Source organism: Phaseolus vulgaris, chromosome 6, assembly GCF_000499845.2.
Source record: "Phaseolus vulgaris cultivar G19833 chromosome 6, P. vulgaris v2.0, whole genome shotgun sequence".
NCBI classification, from domain to species: Eukaryota; Viridiplantae; Streptophyta; class Magnoliopsida; order Fabales; family Fabaceae; genus Phaseolus; species Phaseolus vulgaris.
Genome location: NC_023754.2, coordinates 24,703,837 through 24,727,063, shown reverse-complemented (window position 1 = coordinate 24,727,063; position 23,227 = coordinate 24,703,837). Strand labels below are relative to the sequence as shown.

The 23,227-nt window shown below is 31.1% G+C and overlaps 3 protein-coding genes across 5 annotated transcripts; 2 read left to right on the top strand and 1 right to left on the bottom strand.

The window, feature by feature from the left end:
- Nucleotides 1-1,221: 1,221 nt before the first annotated feature.
- On the top strand, nt 1,222-2,333 carry LOC137832147 (uncharacterized). The gene has a single exon (XM_068640169.1). It carries the CDS (start codon nt 1,399-1,401, stop codon nt 2,104-2,106), a length of 708 nt encoding a protein of 235 aa, XP_068496270.1. The 5' UTR covers nt 1,222-1,398; the 3' UTR covers nt 2,107-2,333.
- A 3,097-nt stretch (nt 2,334-5,430) lies between these two features.
- LOC137832146 (putative protein FAR1-RELATED SEQUENCE 10) lies at nt 5,431-8,278 on the bottom strand. 2 transcript variants are annotated; one of them, XM_068640168.1, is made up of 5 exons: nt 8,167-8,278; nt 6,825-7,878; nt 6,295-6,738; nt 5,914-6,212; nt 5,431-5,851 (listed from the first exon to the last, which is right to left on the bottom strand). In XM_068640168.1, the coding sequence occupies exons 2-5, from the start codon at nt 7,842-7,844 to the stop codon at nt 5,848-5,850; spliced, it is 1,767 nt and encodes a 588-aa protein (XP_068496269.1). In that variant the 5' UTR covers nt 7,845-7,878; nt 8,167-8,278; the 3' UTR covers nt 5,431-5,847. The 2 variants fall into 2 exon arrangements, with proteins under 2 accessions (XP_068496269.1, XP_068496268.1); XM_068640167.1 differs by having other exon boundaries at nt 5,431-6,212.
- A 7,656-nt stretch (nt 8,279-15,934) lies between these two features.
- LOC137832145 (microtubule-associated protein 70-5) lies at nt 15,935-22,684 on the top strand. 2 transcript variants are annotated; one of them, XM_068640165.1, is made up of 12 exons: nt 15,935-16,045; nt 16,163-16,408; nt 19,591-19,676; nt 19,952-20,017; nt 20,110-20,280; nt 20,372-20,542; nt 20,627-20,782; nt 20,890-21,036; nt 21,329-21,400; nt 21,479-22,057; nt 22,137-22,285; nt 22,383-22,684. In XM_068640165.1, the coding sequence occupies exons 2-12, from the start codon at nt 16,309-16,311 to the stop codon at nt 22,399-22,401; spliced, it is 1,716 nt and encodes a 571-aa protein (XP_068496266.1). In that variant the 5' UTR covers nt 15,935-16,045; nt 16,163-16,308; the 3' UTR covers nt 22,402-22,684. The 2 variants fall into 2 exon arrangements, with proteins under 2 accessions (XP_068496266.1, XP_068496267.1); XM_068640166.1 differs by lacking the exon at nt 15,935-16,045 and having other exon boundaries at nt 16,261-16,408; nt 19,912-20,017.
- The last annotated feature ends 543 nt before the right edge of the window (nt 22,685-23,227 follow it).

Below are 23,227 nucleotides of genomic sequence, written 5' to 3'. Positions count from 1 at the left end.
ACGAAAAGGAAAGGAAAGATTTTGGTAGAAGAAGGAAACCATTTTTTCTATCATTTTACACATATCATATTTCTATCCTTTTTTTCATCATAAAGCCAAAATGATTTTTTTTTATCAAAGCCAAAAGAAAGAAATTCACTCTTTCTTTTAATAACAAAAGGATAAATTTTTTCATCTCTCTTCATTTATTTGTTTCCCTAACTTTCTATAAATATTAGGAACATAATAAGTATAATTTGAAAGTTTCATATTAAGTATAAAAGAAAAATACATAAAAAAATCATAATTTTAAAATAAAATAAAAATTATACTTTTAAAATTTTGAGTTGAAAGTAATGCTGTAATTAATATCATAAATAAGTTTTCTCATGATTTATTTGTCTTAAATATTCTTCCGTGTATAAAAAAAAATATTATTATAGTTGACAGGCACTGCGACACGTTTTCTCTTGTAATAAACCCCTAACAGCATTTAAGCTATGAAAAAAATGTGTTGATATGATTTATCTTAGAGATTGTAAGAATTTATCTTATACGAGTTTGCTTTAAAGATCACAACACCATGCTCTATCAAATGTATATCCCAATTCTCAACACAACCTTTTTTTGTTTCTGATAAAAAAAATCCCTTCTGATAAATCTAGAGAAAATTTATATATTCTCATTATCAGAACAGATTAAAATTCAATTATGAGAACAAATAAAAATTACAAGTTTACGTATCTTATTTCTATTGATAGTTTTTTTTTTCTTTCAAATATATCTAAGACAAAAAGCATGAAACAAATGGTAACATGGTAGCCCTCAAATGATAACGTGTGATGGGTCCACAAATTTCAGAATGTACACAAATTATTGAGTACGCATTGTTGAGGGAAATTAAGCACCAAATCATTTTTTTCTTTTACCTAGCTTACGAGGAAGAAAAGTGACACCTAGAACCTTCACTTCTTTTCCATTATTTACTTCCAATTCTTTTTCCAGAATGCTTAGTCTCTTTTATTTTGGTCTATCATACTGATGTCAAAATTTGAGATTAAGAACACAATTTGAAACTTCCAATAATGTTATGTAATTATGACTAGTGTTGAAAATTTTCTTGTGCATATCTTTCTCGTGTCCGTACCATCCATAAAATTAGGCCATTTGGCTAAGTTACGTAACAACCCAATAAACCATAGCTTTAGGCTTAGTATAAATAGATGGAGCATGAAGTTCAGTGTTCACTCAACACCACATAAGTACACACCAGGACACAAATTTATAGAAACACAATTCATCATTTACTTCAAAATCATCTCCTCAAACTCTCACAAATTTTCAATCACGTAATATTCTCTGTTCTTTCGTTGGCAAAAGAGTCAGCTAGGAAAAAAAGGTAGCAGCTAGCTACCCAACATGGATCAAAGCCAAAGGAAGGATCAGGTTTTGATGGGATATTTCAACAACAAACAGTTTTTGAAAAGAACTTTGCAGTTTGTTCTCTCAGTTTCTGTGTTTTCTGTTTTCGTTTGGTACTCTTCTGGCTTTTCCATACACCCTCAGTCGTTCAATGCCTACTTCTCCACGTGCCTTTTCTCCATGTTCACTCACACCCTTGAGAGAAAATACATGTTCCTCATTTGCAACGGAATCCTTGCATTTGTAGCCAAGACGGCACTCGTTAACTCTTCAGATTCTGACTTCGATAAGCTTCTGCCTTCCAATCTGTCAGAGACAAAAACAACAACAGTTTCTGACATGGTAGTTGCCCCTCTGGTCGAAGGTTTTGCGTCCCCAGAGAATGTTTGTCTGGTGGTTGAAGAACAGAAGGGGCCAGAGGAATACAGTGAAGAAGTTTATGAAGACCAAGAACAAAACACTTTGTGTACCAAAACCGAAGGAAGAGAAAGTGGAGGTTACATTACAGAAGAGGAGATCGAAGAAGGAGAATCAGATAGTGAGGTTGAGGTGGCAGTAGATGATGAACTTGCAGAAGCAACTACTACAACAAATAATGAAGAGTTATTAAATACTGATGAACTGAACAGAAAGTTTGAAGAGTTCATAAGGAAAATGAAAGAAGAGATAAGAATTGAAGCTCAAAGACAGCTTATTGCAGTTTAATTAGTACATTTTATATAATAAAAGATGACAAAAAATAAAGTGCTTCAGTCTATTTCAAATAACTAAAGCTTATTGCAACTTAGCCACTTTTGTTTGCATATGCAGAACTATGCATGTTTTCCATATCTCAAAAGCTTCTCTCATTTTCAGTATGCAGAATTTATGTCATGTCGTTTTTAAGTTGCTGTTGCGTTGAATCTTAGCCCAATAACCTGATCTTACTTCTATGTTCCTCTCGTCTTGTCTTTCTTCTTCTATATTCTCCTTAATTTACAATTGTTGATTCTTTTAATTCAGACTCTGAATAATAAGCACATCATCCATACAACGAAATTGAATATGAACTTATATATGATTCAATATCTCAACTTTTTTTTTTATCAGGAAAGAAAGAATCAATTAAATTGGACTCAACTTGCATTATAGAAAAAGAGAATGATATATTCCAAGAATTTTCCACAAAGAATACGAATGATTTTACGAAGAATTTCTTTTATGCGAAGGAAATACAGGGAAGGACAATAATGTAGAAAAGAGGCACAAGAATCAATGTAGAAATTCATATTACAATTGATCAATGATTATACAAAAAAAACTGTATCTCAATTGTTGAAATTAAAAAGAAAGACAAAGTTCAGGTCAATAGCAGAAATTATGATATTTCTTTAACTAAAATGAATAAAATATTTTTATGGCATAATATTTTTTTTAAGAGAGATTGAGTAAATAATTAAGGAATGACTTATTTCTTTCTTTCTGTTGTGTGAAATAAGTATTGATGTTTCGGTGTAATTAATAATGTATCATTATCTTAGTTGTTATGTTTATTTATAGTATTTGATATTTTTTTTTTACTATTGGATCTAAATTAAAACATGTGTTGCACTTAACATTCTTATGATTTAATTACAATTAATACATGTTATAACTAATACATTCAAACTTATACTAGTTACAACATGTCCTGAGATCATGGAGTACGATTATGAACAATGCTATTTTTCTCTAAATATTTCACAAACGCGCTTCATCTTTTTCTATTATTAGTCTAAGTGTTAAGAAAATTTTAAGTCAAAATAGTATCTCTCTAAAAATATGGCAGTTAACCCTAGTTTCACCATAACTAATTAGTGATTTTAGGGTTTTCTTGTGAGATTTGGATAAATATATTTTTTATGATTATTAATTTCTCATATGATTTTTAATATTTTTTTTTAATTTTAATTTCTTAAAATGTAAAGACACTTATATGTATATGTATATATATATATATATATATATATATATATTAGTAATCAACCAAACTTTAAAATGACATCTAAATTAAAATTGTGACCATGGGAAATTTGCAGCAGTTAATCCAATTATTTCTTGTCAGATTCTGTAATTTTCTTTCTGTGTAAATATGTAACACAATTTAGCACTGTGTGGTTTTCTTTTCTATTATGCAGTTTGTGGAAATAACAGCCGTTTTTGTTTTTGCCAGAATAGACATGTTATTTGTCGTTTATTAGTTTTTTTTATATCAGTTTTGTCGTCCATTCGTTTTCATTATAACTTTCATGAATTTCTTAATATGCTGAAACGCAAAATAAATTGCAAACAATAATTTTCCATGAATACAATCAACATATTCCCTGATATATAAAACATTTGAAAAACTCATGGCTAAGAGAAAGTGAACAGTGTTATTCTTGATCAACCTTTGTATTGTTACCAAATACCATGGACATGGTCGCTAGGGAGGGACCCTCTTATATTGAACATGAGGAGTTGATGATCCAAGGAATCACGTCAAAATATGATGCCAAACACTTACCTGTTCATTCTTAAAAGGAGAAATCTAGAAAGGTCAGGGACACTAGCATGATGATGAGGGTGAAGCCATGCAACTTAAGAACACAAAACCAATTACATTTGTTTGCACATGTTCCAACAAATGGAATTATAGAAGCGTACAACATAATTTAATGTAGCATGGATCACCACAGCAACCATCTTTAACAAAATAACAACTCTGTTGAAAACTTTGTCTGATAAAAATGACATTTGATTGTAAAAAAAACAATTGCACAACTCCCAGCCCTATGTTCATTCATCAATCACTGTCGTGGGTCCAAATTTTCAGCTAAGATGGGAGGAACAAATAATTGAAGAGAAATGTGGCCACTAGTTCACTCACATACAATTAACTAGATCAACTCAAAGAAGCTAGTTCATATTACATTATATCAATTAGCAGAAAAGATATATGAAAACACAAAAAATGTGGTATTGATCACTAAGACTCCGACAGACGTATCAGTGGTGAACCTAGAGAATTATCACATTAATTGCTAGTAAATAATTTCAAAACTATTAGATATATTTACTGGAGATAAAGACATTTTATAGTTTATAGTTTATAAGTGAGTATAAATCTAACCTTATAAGTCGATTTTACAAGATTGAATTAGGTTTAAAGTTCACTTTTTAATATGGTATCAAAGTCATTTAGAGTCTATCAAGCGAGAAAGGGTTTGTTGGCCTTATAAAGTCATCCGCTATCAAACAGTTATCAGATCACCCATAATATATAGTCTCACGCATGAGTTGGTAGCCTCGACACGAGACGAGTATGTTGGAGATCCCACATCGACTAAAGATAAAGACATTTCATAGACCTTATCAAGTTATCCGCTATCGGGTCGTTATCGGAACACCGATAATATATAGTCCACGCACAAGTTGGTAGTCTCAGCGTGAAACTTTATATTTTAATTTTTTTAATTATAAAAAAAGTAAAATTACAAATTTATTATTGTGTTTAAAAATAATTAAAAAAATAAACATGATTCATTAATTTGTGCATTTTAGTTTTTTTTTAATTAAAACATTATTTTCTCTGTTGTCTAAGAATTGCTTTAAAAACAAATACAAATTATATAATATTGTTGGAAAATGAAAAATTATCATACTTATTTTTTGTTTTAATAAAAAAATAAAAAATAATTGTAATTATAAAAAATGTGTAGAAAATTTTTGAAATACAATAAATATTAATAAGTTAAAGCGAAATTGACAAGAGAATGTACCATGCATAGTAGAAAAAAAATATATTAAAATAATATTTCAACAAATAATAACAATTATCCACTCACATATCTATCATTTAAGAGTTACAAAATTCTTTAAGAGTTACAAAATTAATGAAGTTGATGCTGGACGACAATTCTTTCAAAGACCCTTTCAATACATGAAGTTGATGTTGGCGACAATTTTTTCAAAAACTAATACAATGTGTTGATATTGAAGTTCATGATTTTTATATTTTCCTCCAGTGTCTCCAAATTAAAATATGATTCTTACTCCCTCTTATACATTGAATAAAAAATACCTTATACAATTCTTCCCTTCTCTCTTACACATGAATAATTATTATTGTGCGTACTAATGCAACAAATAATAACCGAATGTACAGGTAGAATAGTCACTTCCTCAACTAAACATCCAAACTAGTTGGTTGATGAGACTAACATGTTCATGCAGACTCCATCAGCCTCAGGGAGATTTCTAACCTCGTTAAGAATCCTAGTAAGTTCTTTTGTCAGTTCTTTACGCACATACTCAGATCGCTCCTTTGTAATTGATGATTCTTGAAATAAAGTTTCAGCTAGGGACTGATATTCTTGAAACCATTCCTCTCCAATGCCTTGATTATTATCATCATCATTAACAAGTAATGAGCATTCCCGTCTCCATCTACCTAAAAAGTATTTATCAGGTAACTGAAAGTAGTTTTTTATTACAAATACACGAAGAGCATGCCTGCATAGTATTCCTGAAGATTCAAACTCCTTGCAAGAGCAGTGTATCTGATCATCTTCAACCAACCATATTACAAGCCGTTCTCCGTTCATCCTTTTGAAATGCCGCACAATATACGATCCATTGGCCATTTCGGATGCAGCATATTGCATGGACAGCAACAGCTCTTGCTGCAAGGCATTAAAAGCAAAAGGAGTGAGAACACTCCGTGCATGCTCTTCAATCGGTATGCAAGTTTTGAGCTGAATAAATTGAGTCTCCTTAAGTGCTTGATGTTGAAAACTTGCAGAAATGCCAACCTGCAAGCATAAGAATGATAAGGAAGAAAATCATTAGAATGGCAAGTTAGCATACAAGACAAGATACCTCTCGCCAACATACCTGCTCAAAGAAGCTACGCAAACACGTATGAGCAGAGAAAATCCTTTTCAAAAATGCATCTATAGACTTTGAGTAAGCCATTGTCGCCATTCGAGCCAGAAAGTAACCTCTTACATAGGCTTGGGCCCAGGATTCTCGGACAGTATATAGTAAATCAGCATGTTTATCTGAACCAAGTCCAAACACAGAAATCATCTGGCTCCACTGAAGTTCAAATTCCTCTGTATTCTCAATGTGAAATAAGGCATCGAACTCAGATTTAAATTCTGCATACCGAGAACCCAGAGTAGGAGAAAACCAACAGGGTACCTTGTGTAGAATATTCCATTGAGGAACGACATGTTTAGTTCCTGGAAATTCACTTAGAATCGCATCTTTAAGTCCCGGGTCTAGATCAGTTAGAATAGTTTGTGGACATCTTCCTCTCATGAACCTGACAAAAGTCTGTATTGAGGAATAATCACCATAAGAGGAGTTTTACAGAAGAACAAGTAAAATCTTATCTTATACAGAGGATGCTAGTAGCAAACCTGTAATGCCCATGAGAAGGATTGAGGTGTTTCATCCTGCAATAAAACACAACCATAAAAAATAGTTCTGCCGTAGCTATCAATACCAAACCATACTCCAAAAAGCAATCCATAAGTGACCGATCTATAAGAAGTATCAAAATAAACCACATCACCAAACATAGCATTTGCATTAACTGAGTCGCCATATGACCAAGCTACATTTTCAACCTTATCATTCCCATCCACAGTGAAATCATACACAAACTCATTATCTGCTTCTTTCATCACTTTGCACGCCTCAAGAAGTTCCAATACATCATTTTCCCTTTTCTCACTGAGCAATGCCTCATTCTCTAGAACAACCTTCTTGCGGTTTTGAACAAAGTTCCTCACATCCCTTTCCAAGAAAGGCAGATGGCCCCCTTGAATTCCCTTTTCCTGCTCAAGCATTTTCACTATCCGATGAATTGGAAACCCTGCCTTGGAGAGCAAGAGTATACGCTCTTGATCAGCCTCGTGAATTTTACGATACGCGGGCAAAAGACGCACTTGATCATCTTCCAAAATTTCATGATTGTGCACATTACTAAACTGCACAACGAACCACTGGGAAACCCCTTCTACAACTTCCTTGGATAGATACATCTTCGCATCACATCCACACCTCACTGATTTCCTATCTCTATGGTGTTCTCCATTAGGCTTCTTCTTCACCGGGGCAAAGCCGGACCGGTAACAAACGAAGTCACGCTTGTAAATCCCCAACTGGGGGCTAATTCTAGACCTTTCCTTCCTAATAGAGAACCCATTCTTCCTAGCAAAATTGCCATAATACTCAAAAGCATCATCATCACTCTTAAAAACCATTCCAACATAGGGAGTAATCATAGCCCCAGAAGATGCTTTCTCTTCCTTCACCAATTCAGGTGCCGCAGAACCCTCTTCAGAATCACCCTCATACGTAATATAACACTTCCAATCTCCACAAGGGCATTGTTGCCTCCGAACACATAGGTTTTTAGAAGGTATGGATGTCATTTGAACGGAGTGTTGAAATTAGTCAGTTTCAAACCTTAACAGACCCGGAAACAGGAAGTGTCAAAAAACAAACTAAAAACCTTAACATGAGCAGAAAATAGTAGAAAATCGAATAATGGGCAAGGTAAATAATAATAAAAAGATTTATTTTCTTATACCCAAAAATTCCCAAAGCAGATATTGAAATTGGCAAGATAAACAGGTTTTGGGCTGACAGAAAGAGAAGCTTGAAAATATTGGAAACAAGGAAAATGAAAAACTTGGTTGAACACAGAGAAGAAGAGATTTCAAGAAAATTAATGAAAGTGAGTGAGTGACATACCACAGAGCAGGAGTGCAAAGAGCTGAAACCCTTGTTCTCTGGTTCATCGTGTTCCGAACTCCTGTTCTAGTTTTTTTCCACCAAAAAGAAAAGGAATTCAATTTGGGCTAGTTTGTTTATTGGGCCTTCAGTTGAAGGGAAAGAGATGGGTCTGGATCTCATCCACAATGGATTTTGATTCCTGCACCATATAAATATTTTAGACGGTTTCTTCCTGCACCTACATACCTTTTTCTCTAACCTCCATAAATTTTCGAATTTCTAAAAATGTCCCTCTATAATATTTCGGATTACATAATCTGAAAGTCATTTTTCAAATTTATAATTAGCTTCTAGATTATGTAATCCAGAAGCTTTTTTTAGATGCATGATTACTTTCCGGATTACATAATGCGAAAGTCTTATTTAGCTTCCGGATTATGTAATCCAGAAGTTTTTTTTAAATGTGTTCCAGATTACATAATCTGGAAACTAATCTATGAGATGAAAAAAAAGGATAAAAATGTATTTTCATGGAGGTGGCAGAAGAAAATATGGAGGTGTAGGAAGAAACAGTCATATTTTAAATCCCCAAATTACCTTTGGAATTTTTTATTTGAAATAAAAGAGTGTGAATATTGGTTTTTTGTACTGGTTTTGATGAACAACCAACAAACTCAGGACTCGTACAAAGCACTCAAAATGCCCAGAATTTGCATCCTACAATCGCCGAAACAGTGTTCTTCAACGAGCGGAGGAAAAGAGCCAAAATCCTAAGAATTTTTAAAAACTTATAATATTGACTTTGTTAAGAGGAAAAAAAGGTAATATAATTATTTTGATCTTTAATCAAAATTGTAATTTCATCTCAATTAAAAAAAAAAAAACACTTATTAACCAGTATCTATGTTGTATCTAAGTTTTGTGTAGAGCTAAATTGTCTGCTTGGGAGTTAAGACAATGGTTCGATACATACTACTGACGAGTTTTAATTTAGAACTTGCTCAAAAGGGAGGAAAAAACGTTGTTCTTCTGGGATAATGTGATAGAATTTCTCAAGGGTGTAGAACAGGTATCAAGTTCCTTTCTGGACAAGTTGATGTACAAGATGCAACTTTCTCAAGTTCTTATTCTTGGGCCTATTGGTTGTAATGTCCTTATGTGTGCATATTTTAAAGCATTCATGTGCTATCTTGCTATTGTTCTTATGGGCCCAAAAAGATGTTATTAGCATAAAGTTTGATGTGCATTTTAAGTTAATTTTACTTGAGAGAAAAAGTCAGATTAGTGTTATTTCAGGTTTCAAAATTACCAGGGGTTGGTTATACAAGTGATGCCACCAATTGTAGAAGATTGAAGAACAATATTCCCTATGCATGCATTTATTAGTTAATACATCTATTCAGATTTCATTACCAGTCATATAAATTAGGCAGTAAAAACATTGATTTCTTGAATGATATAAAGTTTATTTGTTTTTAGAACTTCTCTAATAATTTCAACACAAGTTTGCAGTTACATGAGGTAACTCTTGCGGGAATGATATTATTTCTTAAGTTTACAAATAACAAGAACAAGGATATGCCTTGGAGAGGAGACAAATTTGTTTTTATCAATCACATTGAATAGCCACATATTCATAGATTTCAGAAACATAACTTATATGCTTTTCTAGGTATTTTTGTCAAACAGTAAAAATATTCTCACAGTAAAAGAATGACTTAAAAATAAAAACAATGAGATCATGCTTCATAAGCTACGTTTTGTGGCTGTCTAATTAAGTTGTCTAAAAGCCTTAATGTAGTTTTTTATTACCTGCTGAAGTGCCTCTTGATGAGTGTCAATCATTCAAGTCCTTGACTTATATTATCCACTCAAATTAAAAAAATATTTTAAAATCATTTTTTCTTTACTCTGCACCATAACATAAAAATCACAAAATTCCTTTATTTATATAAATAAGTTCTGCTTTCATTAACCTATGCACCTGGTATACAGAATAGGAAAATTGTTTCAGATGTGTTGTAGTTACTCTTAACTTCTCATCTTAACTCCACTCAGAAAGAAGATTAAAACTCTCAAATTTTAAAATCCTAATCCATCGTATAACTTTCTGTTCTTCAATTGTATTATCATGTGAATTAAAAGTAACAAAAAAAGCACTAATCTAATCCAAGGCTAGGTGATTGAAGTAGCCAAGGAAGGTGCAAAAGGTAGATTTTCAAACACTTAATGCCAAAACTATCATGTTTTAGTCAGAGAGGCATGAGATAAGGAGACATAGATTAAGCTGAAGAAAATTTTGACACACATCATTTCCAAAAGTTTACCTTTGTTTATTTTGTTCTTGTTGTTGCGTCAAATTTAAGCATATTGGATAAATACAATACTCATGTCTCATGTTAGCAGCTATTCGATGAGAAAGAGCATGATACACAGATTTTATACTTGGAAGTTTCTAAGCCCATCTAAACTGCTACACCCTTCATTTACTGAGAACTTTTTGAGCCTCCTGAACATGTTCTGTCCTTCCTGCTACATAATCCAATATTCTTTCACCAACTTTTTCACCATGATCTTCAGTTGGGAGTTTTGAAATGCCTCCAAATGCTATAATTGCCACCAAAAAGAAAGTAGTGGAAGCAAACAAAGGCCAAAAGTAGGCCAGAATGGTGAAAAAGTGTGGAGTAGCATATAACACCAAAGAGAATGATAACAAAACAACTATTGCTATGGTTATGTGATATCTATATTGTTGAAGCTTTTCTGATATATCCATAAGAGAGAAAGAGGGAGAAAAGAGGAGGGAAAATGGGAAAGGAAGGTGAAGAAAGAGATGTTGGGGGAGAAGGATACTGTGAGGTTATGTATTCTATAACAAGTTTAGTGTTGGCAAGCATTATATATATCTGAAGAGATTCTACTTTGGAAATAATGGTCTCAGTGATTTTCAAAGTTTGCTTGACCTATTTGCCACTTCTTTTCTAAATGGCACATATTTTTCCTAACCTATCTTTCCATTAATAAGTGGACTTGAATAGAAAGCGTAAAAAATCTTGAATAGTAAATTTAGTTTCTATCTAACTATTATGGTTAAGTTGAGAACACACTTTGAACTTGTAAAAAGGACTGAACATGATTTTTCACAAAACATACATATCTAAGAAATAGAAAGTCTCAAATTGAAGATTAGTTTTGTAAAATCCCAGGAAGAACCAATGACATAAGTTTTATAAACTTTATGAGAGTAGTAACTGTAATGGACGGTCATGGGCGGGGAAGGGATAAGCCTTTCAATTATTGTTTTGAGGATCAATTTGAGAAGGGCCTATTAGTTAATAAAATGAGGTGATGAAATGCTTTTGGTATAGATTCTTGATTGGTCGGTTTGTGATTCTTTTCGGAAGTGGATGCTTTTAATTAGAATTTCAGAATGAAGATTGGCCTTCATAAAACCCATATCTTCTTATTCTTCTCTTTCGTAATGTGTATCAAATAACACCAACATTATATTAATATTTATAGAATTATGATTTTTTTTTAGAATCTCATAACATATATGGAAAAAAATTATTAAGAAGTGAACTTTAATTTCATAAAATTGAGGTTTGTTTTTTTTACTGTGAAATATCTTAATTTTTAGTCGATATGAGATCTCCAACACACTCTCTCATGTCAAAACTATCTAGTCATGCGTGAGATTATATATTATGGGTGGTCCAATGACATCCAATAACGATGACCAGATAAGTCTAACAAACAATTACTAAGATAGACTCAAAATGACTTTGATACCATATTAAGAAATGTACTCTAAACTTAACTCAATCTCATAAAACTGACTAATAAGGTGAGGTTTACACCTACTTATATATTATAAAATGTCTTAATGTGAGATCTCCAATTTAAACCTACTTATATATTATGAAATGTCTTTTAATGTGATCTTCCACTTAAACGTATTTTTTATCTATCAGATAAAAAGAAGAAGAAAAAACATGCAGGATAATATAAAATAAAAAGTATGTTTGTGAGTTTGAGGTAAGGGGTAACCTTCAACCTCATAGAGTAGATGAAAATTGTGAGTTGGTTTGAGGTAGGAGGTAATATTCAACCTATGAATCAGACAATGACAAGAGGTAAAAGTGAATCAACACTAAATCATAAGGAAATTCTCTTTTTTCCTTCAGACAATGAGCACAGATCTGAGACTTGTGTTGTGTGGGTCAGTGAGTGCTTGAAATTTGGTTATTGTTCTCTTGTTAGCAAGAACCCTAAGCCCACCAAAGATTAATTTGCTTTGGTTCCACGCATTCTCTTTCAGTCCATTCTTCAAACTCCGTTGCATCATGCAGAAGTGGACATTCAAGGACGCTTCACAAAATGAAAATGGGCTGAAATCAGCAAAAGCCCAATCTTAATGAATTTTTCCATTTTTCAATGCAGCTTCTAGATTTAATAAGTAGTTGCATGTGATTTACCAATTTCTCTCTCTTAATTAACCTGCTAATTTTTTTACTACTGAAAATTTGGACTATGGCCTACTTTTCATTTAACTATTGGAGAAATATATAAGAAATTTACATGTACAAATATTTAACATCACTCATAAAACAATACCTATAATTCAAATTAATTAAGACATTTTTTTATCATGAATTTCTCTCATTTTACTAAACCATACACTAATTCTATTTGAGTTTTTATTATGAAATAGCACATAACTTTGTTCAGAAGAATGTGTAATTTTGTATTTTAATTTTCACTTAAGGAAAATGTAGCATCATCTCAATAATCTTTTCGAACATTTTTCTTCCTTACTAGTTTTTCATGCTTTCACATTACAATTGGTGATAAAAATAAAAACATCCCTTTCTACAACTACCATTACATATATAGTTTCATCTTGTTCATCTTCTATTAACTATCATCTTTAAAGAATCCCAATCAATCATTTATTTGAATATTCCGTATTGCTATGATATATGTAAATGTTTTTCATGAGTTGTTTGTAGTGATAATAAATTGCTAAAGTTCAATAGATGCACAACAACCACTTTTTTTACCGGCAAGAATTGAACATGCATTCTAAAAAGTTTACAATAATTCTTAAACATTGTTCAGCTAATTAAACTACACCATCTTTTATGTAATCAAACATTTCTGAAATATGTACACACACACATATATAATTAAAATTAGGCCTTAAAAAACATGTTGGTCCTATTATTAAACTGAGGATGCTAGTTGAAATTATTGAATGTTTTTTATTTCAAAAAATAAAAATGATTTAAAAAAAATTATGGTGATGGGATGCTTATTTTGAAAGAGTATTAATTGAAGTTGAGTTGAATTAAATTTGTTAACATTTAAGTGTTTTAAATAGGAATAATATATTGTGCTAAGGGACAAGATGAAAGTATTGAGTTTAAGAACGAATAAAGTGTTAAAACCATTATAAGTGTCCATCCAAATCTTCTGGTTAAAGACATTCATATTGCAAACCTACCAATTGAAACCAACAAAAACATATGCCATTAAGTGAACCACAACAACTGTAGGAACCCTCTTCCGTCACATCATTATCCAACCATTTTTAGCAACACAGAACTTCAACCCTTTTAATCTTCTAACACTGTTCATTGGGCTTTCATTGCAAACCCTTGGTTGTTGGTGAAGCCCTCCATTTTGTTGTCTCCATCCAAACAAAAATGGGAAAAAGAAAAAAAAAGAAAACATCATATATATTTGGCTTTCACATGGTGTGCAGTGCAGGAACCGTAATTTTTCTTCTTCTTTTTTTACTTTATTTAATTATTATACTTTTAAGCTAAGATGAGAGCTTCTCTGAATATTAATCCAAATTAATTTATTCTTGGAAGCCACTTTAATTAGTTTGTCGCTTTCAGAATTTGAGTCCTCACACTCATTCTTTTGTTAATTCAAATCGCAGTCTTTTCTGAATGATTTTCATTTCACCAAGTAAACAAAAGTGATCTCAGAACGGTTTTAGCGCTTAAGCAATACAATAGTCTAAAGTGATATCCTTCCATTGACACAGACACAGATATATAGAATACGACAACTTAGGAGAGTTCAACTTCAAACACATTTCTGAGTTTGCCAATACAAGATATATAACTTTCTGTTCATTCATGCACAATTTTTTTGTAGATTCAGTCCCTCTTCGTACACAATGAATCTGACAAGAATTTCAGAGTATTGAATTTGAACCCAAAAATTTACTTCTTTACCTCAAAAGAATTGTTTTCTAGCCAAGATTTAAAACATAGGCTTATAACCCTTTAGGTTATGTGTGATGCAAAATGAAATTCTCATACTGTTAACACCACTAGTTGATATTTGAGAGTGAAGCAAAATGTGTCAGCAGAAGAACAAGGATTGAAAGGAAATAAAACTGCGACCAACTACTGCAGCACTTGTTATTCACCAATATATGACTGAACCTGAATGTTACTGATCAGAAGTGAATTTAGGTTATTGAAAGAATTATTGTTGCCGACAATAACATGCTCAATTGGCACTGGTCCACATCTTTGATGTTCTCCTTCCCTGCTGGCTGTATCCTATGTACCCTTTCCCAGTGCCAACAGTAACTTCATCAACCTTGCTTTTAACTGTATATCAACTATAGTACATACTCAAATTTTTCGTATACTTCATCATTTCGAAATATACTTCTTAAATAAGAAGTAAAAGTTTGTGAAGTGTAGAGTGGGATAAAATATGAAAAGGTCAAAAACGAAAAAATTACAAAGTGTGAAAAAACAGATAATAAAATATTAAAAACATGAAAAATGGAGTATTTTTATGCGATTTTTTTTAAATATTAAAGAGATTTGCTAACAAAATTATAGATAATTAATTGTGTTTTAAATATATTAGGGTTTAATTAACACTGATAGGGCTGTTATGAGATATCCTGATCTTGCTACTTATGAGATATCCTGATCTTGCTACTTATGAGATATCCTGATCTTTCTATTTATGAGATATCCTGATCTTGCTATTTGTGAAGGTATTTTTCGTGAGTATGAAAAATTTATTGAAGTTTTTTCTATGTTTCTTTAAATTCAGACTCCTCTGATTGTTACTTATTGAAAATATTTTATAACAATATATGATGACAAATAAATATTGTTACTTGAAGGCTGAAGACCTATCTGAGATTCTAAGATCTTAAGCTACATGATGACTAACTTTAAAACTTTTATTTAAAAATATATATTAGAGTTTAATATATCGGAAATATCACAAATACTAAACGCTTATATTATATTAATAAAGAAGCACATGAAAGAGAATTGAGATGTGTAGAGAACTATTAATATTTTATTAATATATGTTTTTATATTATAATAAAATAAAATAATTTACTTTTTCATATTTTGTGAAAATATTTTAATTTTTTTATTTTAAATATAATTTCTTTATTAAGGTTTTATTATTTTTTTTTAATTTAAAATTTATCTTACTTCTTGTTTGTATTTCTAAAAATGTTTTCTTATATTAAATTATTTTATAATTTTTTATTTTACATTAACTAAATCACTTACAATTTTTTCATTCAAATTTATTAATTTTCTTCACTTCTTTTCTTTTTCACCCCCATCCAATCCAAACAAACCCAACAAATTCTTGAACTGTGACTTCTCACTGTAACTTTTATAACAATTATTTCAAGATTTGTACTAATTATAGTTTTGATAGTTAACCATACACAGAAATTAAACGGGAAAACTAAAAGAAAAATAGAAAGAGGGTAACTGTTGCTGTCAAGCTAGAATTAAGGAGAAGCTAAAGTAGAAGCATGCTTATGCATTTCATTTGTCAAGTTTAGTTTGCTTCAGTGCAGGGAAAGCTCGTTCCTCTCTTTGCGGTCAATTAATTTCTTATACGAACACACTTTCTTTCTTCTTCTTTTTCCTTCTCTCATCATTATTATTATTACTATATTCTACCCTTTTAAAATCATCTTTTGTTGTTGGTGTTCTAGGATTAAACCTGAACCAGTGCACTTGTCAGCATCAGGTAAAAAAACCAAAGCACACAAAAGAGTTATAAATAGCCACTGAGCAAGCCCCATTTTTTGTTGAACAAAGGCTATTGGTGTGAGGATTTGGCCGCACTAGAAAGAGAAGAATGGTGGCCAGCGAAGAGGTATACAGTGGGGAAGAACTTCCTCTTGTCCAACCAGATCCTGTGGGGTTACAGATTGATCGTTTGCAAAACCAGCTCACAGGTTCATATCATAACTTTTACTTTCTCTTCTTCACCATTATTCTTTTTAACTTCCTTTTTCATAGTCTTATCATGTTGCAGTATGCGAATGGGATTGACTTTCTTGCAGTTAAGTCTATGTTTTGAAACTTTAGCAGACCTGATTTGGATAATTCTCATCATCTACTCACAACAAAAGAGATAAAACCAAGAGTTTATTTGTCAACTCACACGGTTTACTATCTAAAAAACATGCTAAACAAAGTTCTTGCAGTTTTTCATTAGATCACTGTGCATAAACTTTTAATGCACATGGCTAATTTTCACCTTAATAAAGTTTAAGTTATAATTACTTAATGCACCTCAAGTTTTGAATAAGTTAGATAAAATAACTTCTCAATATGATAGTACAGAATTTTTTTAGGATAGAATATATTAATCTTTCATAAGACACTGTTTTGCTTGAGACATAGAGATTACAAAAATCTTCAAGAATTTAACTTAAACAGCTGATTGTACACAGTTAGATCACATAAGTTTATTTTAATTTGTATGAGAACTTTTATCTATATTTTGTTTTACTTTAAATAAATTGAAAATTTGATCCACAATATTATCTAGATATAAACTTCAATATCAAAATTTAATTAAAAATAAATTTGATTGAATTGATTTATGTGTATAGAGCATAGATGTAAACATGGTCTTAATACAAATTAGTTTTAGACTTATAATTACTAAAATATGACTTTTCTTATATGATATTATTATTATTAAAATAATAATATAATATAAAGTTGAAATTATCTCTCCATATATATATATAATATATATGTGTGTGTGTGAATAATATTTTACTGAATGTACAAGTAATAAAATGTAACTTTGACGTTAAGAGTTAAAACTAAATTCAGAACCAAACAACAGCACGTGCAGGACATTAAATACTAAGCCTATGTTTTTGGAAATACGTTGGCAAGATGTTGAACGTATGTTGAGAGAAGCACAGCTTTATTACTTTTTTTAGTTGAGCATACGTTCACACCCTCCAAACTGAGCTTTGCCTTCCTCAATGCTTAAACAAACAGAAACTTCAACTTTTAAGTAAACTATGGAGTTTAAATGCATTTTATATATCTTGAGAACTAAGGACACATTAAGTTTAAGTACATGTTTTATTGTTTATTTTATTAATTATTATAGAAATGATGGATGCATTGCTTTTAATTCTTTCTTATTTTCCATTACAAGAAAATTATTAAATAGAAATTAATTTTAGAGAGAAAAATAATTAATTACTTTATTGACTAAATTAGAGAGAAACTAGAAAAAATTGGTTTCTAAATTAACTTGTATTATTGTTAAATAGTTTATAAATTGGTATCTAATTAGGAACCAAGGTTTTTCTACCAAATTTAGAATCTAAATAATTGGTAGCTAATTAGATACCAATTTATAAACTATTTAACAATAATATAAACTAATTTAGAAACTAATTTTTTTTTTGTTTATAATTTAGTTAATATAGTAACTAATTATTTTTTTTTCTCTAAAATTAGTTTCTATTTATTCGTATTCAAACTTTAATTAAGATGATGACAACAATATTACTTCATTATTTTCTTCTATTTATAAATTCGAAAAGAAATAAGGTAAAAAAATAATATAATTGTAATTATTAGTAAGAGAAATAAAGTATAAATTAACATAATAAAATAATTTTAAAACACCATAATCCAATAACAAATAAGATAAATTTGTTATATTTTGAAGGGTTAAATATTTTTTCGTTCTATATTTTAAAAATTGGTTTTTTTCCTTAGTTCAAATTTTCTTGTAAGTATTTGTAGTAAAAAAAAAATATTGAAACGTATTATTGTCAATTTTTTAGAATGTGTCATTGACAATTTTTTTACGTGACAAACATAAATTTTCAGTATATTTTTTAAAATTATTTTATACTCAATTATTATTGACGTAAATGTTGTAATATTATTTTATACTCAATTTAAAAAAATTACTATACTTATTTCAATAGTTTCATCATTATAAATATCGAGGAGGTCAAAAATTATTTCAAAATTATCCTATCTTCAAAATTATCTTAAAAATCACGCTAACAATATTTATAATTAAATAATATTATAAAATACCATTAAACTCTATAATCAAACATAAAATATACCATCTTCTTTCTATCATTCAACCTTCTTCTTTTTTGCCTCAAAATAATTTATATGTTAGAATTTCAAAGTGTAATTAGTTTCTTCTCTAATTATGCCCTTGTGTCATAGCTAGCTACCATAAGGAGATAAGTAAAAAAACTGTAATATAATTTATCACCACTTTTAACTAAGTTTTTTTTAGTTAAAATATATCCATTAAAAAAATTTAAAATCCATATGCATTAACCTTAAGTTCTTAGAGATATAGGAAAAAAAGTAGTATTACATAAAAAAAATCTCTACAGTTTCAAAAACTAGGTTTTATATGTTTGGTTTCAGTTTATATTAATATTAATTGCTTGAAATAGGAGACTTAAAAAAATTGTTAATAGGATAAATCTAGTTAACTAGTAAGGGAACCGGAAGAAGCATGTTTGTTCACAACTAAGAATAATTTAAGTGAAACTTAAATTGATACTTTTTTAAAAGTGAGAAAAGAAGTTTCTTTTTCCTTCAAAATTAATTGCACTGTGTTAGAAAACTCCAAAGAAAGATAACTTGCAGTATATCAAAGAACAGAGATTAATCAATAGAGATGGGGTTTTAAAAATCAAAAGGATATATTTTTGTCATCATGGTTAGTTGTCAAAGAAAAGGTATATATGATAGCTTGTATATTGTTAAATATTTTTCACAGATCTTAGTTAATGATGGCATCAATTTAAAATACGATTTTGACTTAAGTAAATAGTTATGTTTAACTTATGTTTCCTTTTCTGCTTATAATGTCTCATGAATTCATTTTTCGTTGTTTCACTTTATGTGTTTATTGCCTTGTTGTAAGATTTATTATTATTTGTGTAGAGGGTTTATTTATTAAACTCGTTTTTGAGTATTTCCCTAAAAATCTAATTTATTTTTCTTTTCGTTCACCACAAAATGAAAACGAAGAATAAATTATTATAGTGAATTTCTTTTTTAATCTACTTTATTTAAATTTGTGTTTCACCTATAAAATTATGAGTGAACCTCATTGCAGAAAAGGCCAAGGAACTAGCAACTTGCCAGAGTGAAATCAAGGCCTTGAGGGCGACTGAAGCTAAAAAGGACAAGGCCATAGAAGAGGTATTTCTTTTTTAATTTAACTGAAGTACACTTGCAATGTATAATGATTATTTTGAAATCATAACTAGCATGATTTCTGATTGGTTGATTGTGTCAAAATCTTTAGGCATATTGATATACAGTTCAGTTTTTGAGACTGTTAGTTGATTAAATCAGATAATTGTTTTAGATGTAGTTGATTGAGTTGCACAACGATACATGTGTTTGTTTATAACAAGATATACAAATTTCTCAGTCACAAAACAATGGCTGTAATTATCATTCTTCAATTCCAGCTGAGAAATGAAGTGAGTAAGCTGGACGAGAGACTTGGACTTACTCAGGATCATCTTAAACACAAGGTACACCAAACTGGTACTAATATCTCTAGAAACTTGGAACCGTGTCAAACCATAGTAAATTCTAAAAATGCATATGCCTCAATTTTATGCAGAAGCTAGAAATCAAGAAACTGACAGAGGAAAAGAGAGATGCATTGGCCGCACAATATGCTGCAGAAGCCACTCTTAGAAGGCTACACGCAGATCAGAAGGAAGATGATTTTGTTCCTCTTGAAAGTGTCATTACTCCTCTTGAGGCTGAGATTAAGATGTACAGGAATGAGGTAGTAATACTGCAATTTCCACCAAAGACACTCTTACAAGGAGTGAATTGTGAATAATAATGAAAATTCTAACATTCATTTTTGCATTCAGATTGCAGCTCTCCAAGAAGATAAGAAAGCTTTGGAACGGCTCACAAAGTCAAAAGAGGCAGCATTGCTTGAAGCAGAGAAGATTTTAAGAACTGCACTGGAGAGAGTTTTAATAGTTGAGGAAGTTCAGAATGAAAATTTTGACTTGAAGAGACAGATTGAGATCTGCCAGGCATACTTTTTATGATTCCATTTTCACACGTAGTTTCTGTAGTAAATGTAAGTACTTGGCTAAATTACAAATTTCCATGAGCAGGAGGAGAACAAAATTTTAGAGAAAACGCATCGCCAAAAGATTTTGGAAGTTGAAAAACTTAGCCAAACGATCTATGAACTTGAGGAGGTCATCTTATCCAGTGGAGTCAATGCTAATGCTGTTCGCGATTATCAGCGACAAATTTCTGAATTGCAGGTAGACAATTCTTATGGCTGCTGCCATTTTGAACTTGATTTTGAACACATTGACTTTCTTCATTCTGGTTGATCCATTTAGTGACATAATTTAACACAAATTTTCAGGAGGAGAAGAGGACACTGGAGAGGGAACTAGCAAGAGTAAAAGTTTCAGCCAATAGAGTTGCAACGGTTGTGGCAAATGAGTGGAAGGACGAGAATGACAAGGTCATGCCTGTCAAACAATGGTTGGAAGAGAGAAGGATAATGCAGGTATATCTTCCCATAAGAATCTTCTTTGGAGCTCATGTGGTTCTGCCTATTCAATCCAAAAACACTACTACTTCTGTTAGTGACACAGCTTTTCCTTCAGTAAAATCAAGACTATGATGCATAAGAAAATAATTAAAAAGTTCCGAAGTCCATAAAGAAAAAGAAAATTTGAACTCTTGACTATACGTTAAAATGCTGAAGAAGGCAACTCAAAAAGGATTTTTTATTGTAATTTTTGGTCATTTGAGTGAGCAAAAAAGTTTTATGATCAAGTATGTCCATGCATATGCAGGCAGAGATGCAACGCTTGAAAGAAAAGCTAGCTATATCAGAGAGAACAGCAAAGGCGGAGTCACAATTGAAGGTAACTTTTTTTCCTTTCATGTAAGCGTGCAGATACAGTTTTTAGTGATAACTAATGTTATCTGGTAATTTTTCTCAGGATAAACTGAAGCTGAGGTTAAAAACACTAGAAGAAGGCTTAAAGCATTTCTCAAATAGTTCAAATTCTGGATCTGAAAAGGCACAGAAGTCTAACATCTTAAGCTTCCTAACGACCAATGGTGGACTGAGAAACAGATCCACATCACAACCAAGGGGATCTACTGCAGGAAGCTCTTTGTTCCCAAAGACAAATGTAAAAAACAACATCGAGAGTGTTACTGCGAACCTAATACCGGGCAGCATTCTAAGAAAGAAATGTAGTTCTGCAGAAAACATGTTGAAGAAAGGAATATGGGCATCAAGAAATAAAGTTGTTGATAGTGATGAAAAAGAAAATAAGATGCAGGTGAACACAGGCATCAATTCAAATAAACGCAGTGATGAAAGAGAAGCAGCACAAATTAAAACCACAGTTGAAGATGATGAAGACTCTAAAAGCAATAGCTGTAATGATTTAGGCAGCAATGACGTGGTCTCAGGATTTCTGTATGATAAGCTTCAAAAAGAGGTCATCAATTTGAGGAAGTCTTGTGAAATTAAAGAGAGTAGTTTGCATACGAAAGAAGAAGAAATAAAGGTACTAGTAACAGCTATGCCCCCAACCCTACCCCTTAGTACTTTAGAACTGAAGGTAAGAAATATCCTTTTATTTTCAGATGCTCACAAAGAAAGTGGATGCACTGACAAAGGCTATGGAGATAGAGTGGAAGAAAATGAAAAGGGAAGCAGCTGCTAGAGACAAGGAGGCTGCTTCAATAAAATCAGATGATAACAGGAAAATCAGACGCTCAAACTCCTCCAGAAGGTTCTGTAACTTTTTTCCTTTTGAATGACCAAAACCTGTGTCTGTTCTTTGAGATTTATTGATACTATCCCTTAACATTTTTATAAAAATACTGCAGGATGATGAAAGATCATTGAAGAGTCTTTACTTAGAGAAACTGAAGGCAATTTATTAATCAATGGGATCTTTGTGATTTTTCTTTATAAATAAAAAAAACAAAAATTTAGTGAGGTAGTATGTTGAAATAAAGTTCCAACGGGGAAGGCTGACTCTGTACATACTACATACACTAAATTTAATTGGCATCCTTTGTGCTGTTATTGTGAGTATTGCATACATACTACACACGATTGTCAAATGTATCTTCAGAGAGATGAAACATGATGAACACATGGAAAATAATTGAATTACATTTCTGCATTTCGTGTATCAGAAAACTTATTTACCAAAGGTTATCATAAAGCAACAATTCCTGAATCCTGAGTGATTTTGAGAATCATTCTAAAACATAAAAAACTTATGGTACGAACGAGTACGACAGTAAACTCACTTATAATTGAGCATTTAAGGATATATCTAAAAACCACTAAGCAGAAGCAGATTATATTCTATCATATAATAGGAATAGCGTGGATAATTTCCTTAAAGTAGTATCACTTAAGCAACGGAAATTGACAAAATCTCATTCTCATTGTTAATCCAAGAACATGAACAACAGTCCGCATTCAATACTCCTACATATTCTATGCGTGAAAAACTCTTTATAAGAGAAAAAAAGGGATGTATGTTGCTAATCTTTTGTTTTTTCTTCCCCTGCTGCTATATTAAAAAGTTGAGCAGGTAAACATCCTTAATTTACTGACAAAATACAACCTAGCATCTTTCAGAAAATTTGCATAAACTACAAATAAACTTCATTACACAGCTGATGATGGGAACTTAAAGAGCAATCTTCCCATCGTT